Raw genomic sequence first — 2,584 nt, 5'->3', positions numbered from 1 at the left:
GTAACCTTAGAACTCCTAATTTAATTATCTTCATTGCCTTTAAAGTACGTTTTTATAATTTGGAAGTCCGTGTGCATGGAAACCAACCAGGTATTTTTCACATAACAAAATGTAGGACAAAAGTGTTATTAACATTATTTATTATTATTTACATTAATTATTATTATTACATATTAACATTAATTTTTCCCCCTTAAACTAAAATTTCATGCTATTAAGGGTTAAAAACTAAACGTAGTTGAAAATTTAGCCGGCCTACAGTCGATTTTAAGCCGCCGCCGACATATTTAGTGTTAGAAGCCGTTAATATTTGACGGCGCAGGGCTCTGTTTGGATACAAGTGATAAGATTTCTCAAATTTGGATACAAACATAAAGTAAACTTTACACTTGAAAATATATTTAATTTTTGTACGAAATTTAATTCATCTCGTTTGAATCTAGGAAAGTATGGGATGCATTACCAGTACTAATAAGCAGTTATATACTTTTAAAAGGGATGACATATTTAATGTCAGCGTTGTTCGCGTTCAGTCGGACCAATCGGTGGTGCTGGCAAGCCAAGGATTTCTAGAGATTACGCCTCATGAACTTATTTTTATTGCACCAGAACAGGAGCCAGTCGCCTGGGCTCTTCAACATCTGCGAAGGTATGGACTCACAGGAAATATATTTAGTTTTGAAGCTGGGCGTCGATGTACCACCGGTCCTGGTATCTATACTTTTCGATGTTGCAACGCCGATCAATTTTACATAAAATTTCAAAGATATATTAATTCTATGTCAGTTGTAGCGGATCGGAGCAATACATCAATACATCCATCTCACATTTTTGGTCGTTTTGATAGTCAACCACATACAAATCATTATTTAGAGCCTACTTCCGTTCAAGCTGTCGCATCCACAGATGATCGCACGATTTTAACTGAGGCATTTAGCAACGAATCCAATGACTTTAACCTAAACTCCCCAGATTCAATGCAAAGTGCATCATTAACAGCTGAAATAATTCATTTTCCCACATCTGTGCCATCTTATTCAAATGTGAGTCCTAATGCTCACTGCAGTAGTAATATCTACATGGAGCAACCAATAAAAGTTAATAATGAACACAATAATAACATTTCAACAAATGAAATAACCGATCCAACCACAAAAAGTAGTCATATAACGACTTTAAATCCACTTTTTAAAAGTTCATCTCTAGATATACCGCCGGATGAATGCGCACCAATTTTAAATACAAATTTCGCTGAAACTCAAAGGCTTTATGAAAACATAGATTCCAGCGTAGCTAAATCAGCTAGAATTTCCCAAAATATTTGCAACAATTTGTCCGAACGTTGTTATGCTAACGTCGATCTACTTCCGCGACTTGACGTATCACACATTGGACAAAGCAAGTCATTTCAAACCGATTTGGCGATGGAACAACAAGCCACTACAACGAACAACCCAATTGTTAATTATATTATTCTTGATTTAGATCAGCCGCGGAGTCCATCACAGTGTTCGCCAAAAAGCGCATTTGGTAGTGGTCAATCATTGTCAGGCAGCGGATGTAATGTTTCCAGTTTACAGAAAGAAGATTTGTCTTCTATCACACCTACAATTTCTTGTGGTTCATCTACAATGCCAAAGGGATCAACTATTACTGAGAATAGTTTTAATTTACCAAATAACAGAATGGAATCTTCTGGTAGTTACACAAGGATAGATTTTCTGAAAACTTTCGCTTTGATGAAATCCTCAACGAATTATACGGACTTTGATATTGACAATGACCAAGAGGAGTCGCGAATAACCCGCCACAGCAAATTTGTTCGCAAAGCGTACTCCATTAGTGAGTAAGCTGGGAACTATATGTACAATATTAACGGGTTCCATCATTCGCCAGTTGGTCGAAATTATTTACAGCTGATACATTTATCAAATTGTACAAAGCTTTATTGATTTATTCGAATAACCTTTAATCATCGAATTCACATCAGATTAAGACGTCGAGGAACAACAGTTGTATATGTTTTTTAAAAGCTCCCATACAAAGTCTGATGCAAACGAGAGTGTATGTTTATTTGTGAGTTATTGTTGATGTTTTTTCATTAATAGGATTTTCAATATCTTAATAAAGATGTATCCCAAATATATACTTTATATATATGTACATACATACATACATATATAAATAATAAAAGTTATTTTGCTACAACAAAGAAGTTATAAATACGTAAATTCTCAAAAAATATGTTGCAACTATTTACCAGCTCCCCTTTAGTATTATTTTTTTCGACCCAAAAGTTTATGGTGAGTATTAAAAAAACTCAAGTTGCCTAGTTATACCGCGTTGGTTCAAAGGAATCTATCAATCGAGGCAAGAAAACCGAAAAGTTAAAACTAAAGCAAACGACGCATGACTTGGAAACAGTTATACGAAGAAATCGAACTAATTGGAGCGAGTGAGACTTAAGCTATGTATAGGGTAAATGCACCTAATGTCGGCATGACCCATTAGTCGGCATTTTTTAAATAAAATTGTAAATAAATACGAGAAACAGTACAAATTTGTTAAAGTTCCATCTATATTT

General features: G+C 34.6%; 1 protein-coding gene across 1 annotated transcript; it reads left to right on the top strand.

Moving 5' to 3' along the window:
* The first annotated feature begins 278 nt into the window (after nt 1–278).
* On the top strand, nt 279–2,231 carry LOC111688549. Its single transcript, XM_023451056.2, has 2 exons — nt 279–376; nt 444–2,231. Exon 2 carries the CDS (start codon nt 450–452, stop codon nt 1,848–1,850), a length of 1,401 nt encoding a protein of 466 aa, XP_023306824.2. The 5' UTR covers nt 279–376; nt 444–449; the 3' UTR covers nt 1,851–2,231.
* Nucleotides 2,232–2,584: the final 353 nt, after the last annotated feature.

This window comes from Lucilia cuprina, chromosome 2 (genome assembly GCF_022045245.1).
Source record: "Lucilia cuprina isolate Lc7/37 chromosome 2, ASM2204524v1, whole genome shotgun sequence".
Lineage (NCBI taxonomy): Eukaryota > Metazoa > Arthropoda > Insecta > Diptera > Calliphoridae > Lucilia > Lucilia cuprina.
This window is presented reverse-complemented; position numbering and strand designations above follow the sequence as displayed.

Excerpts from the sequence above, each read along its gene's own strand:
- LOC111688549 (XM_023451056.2), top strand. The coding sequence starts at position 450 with ATGGGATGCATTACCAGTACTAATAAGCAGTTATATACTTTTAAAAGG.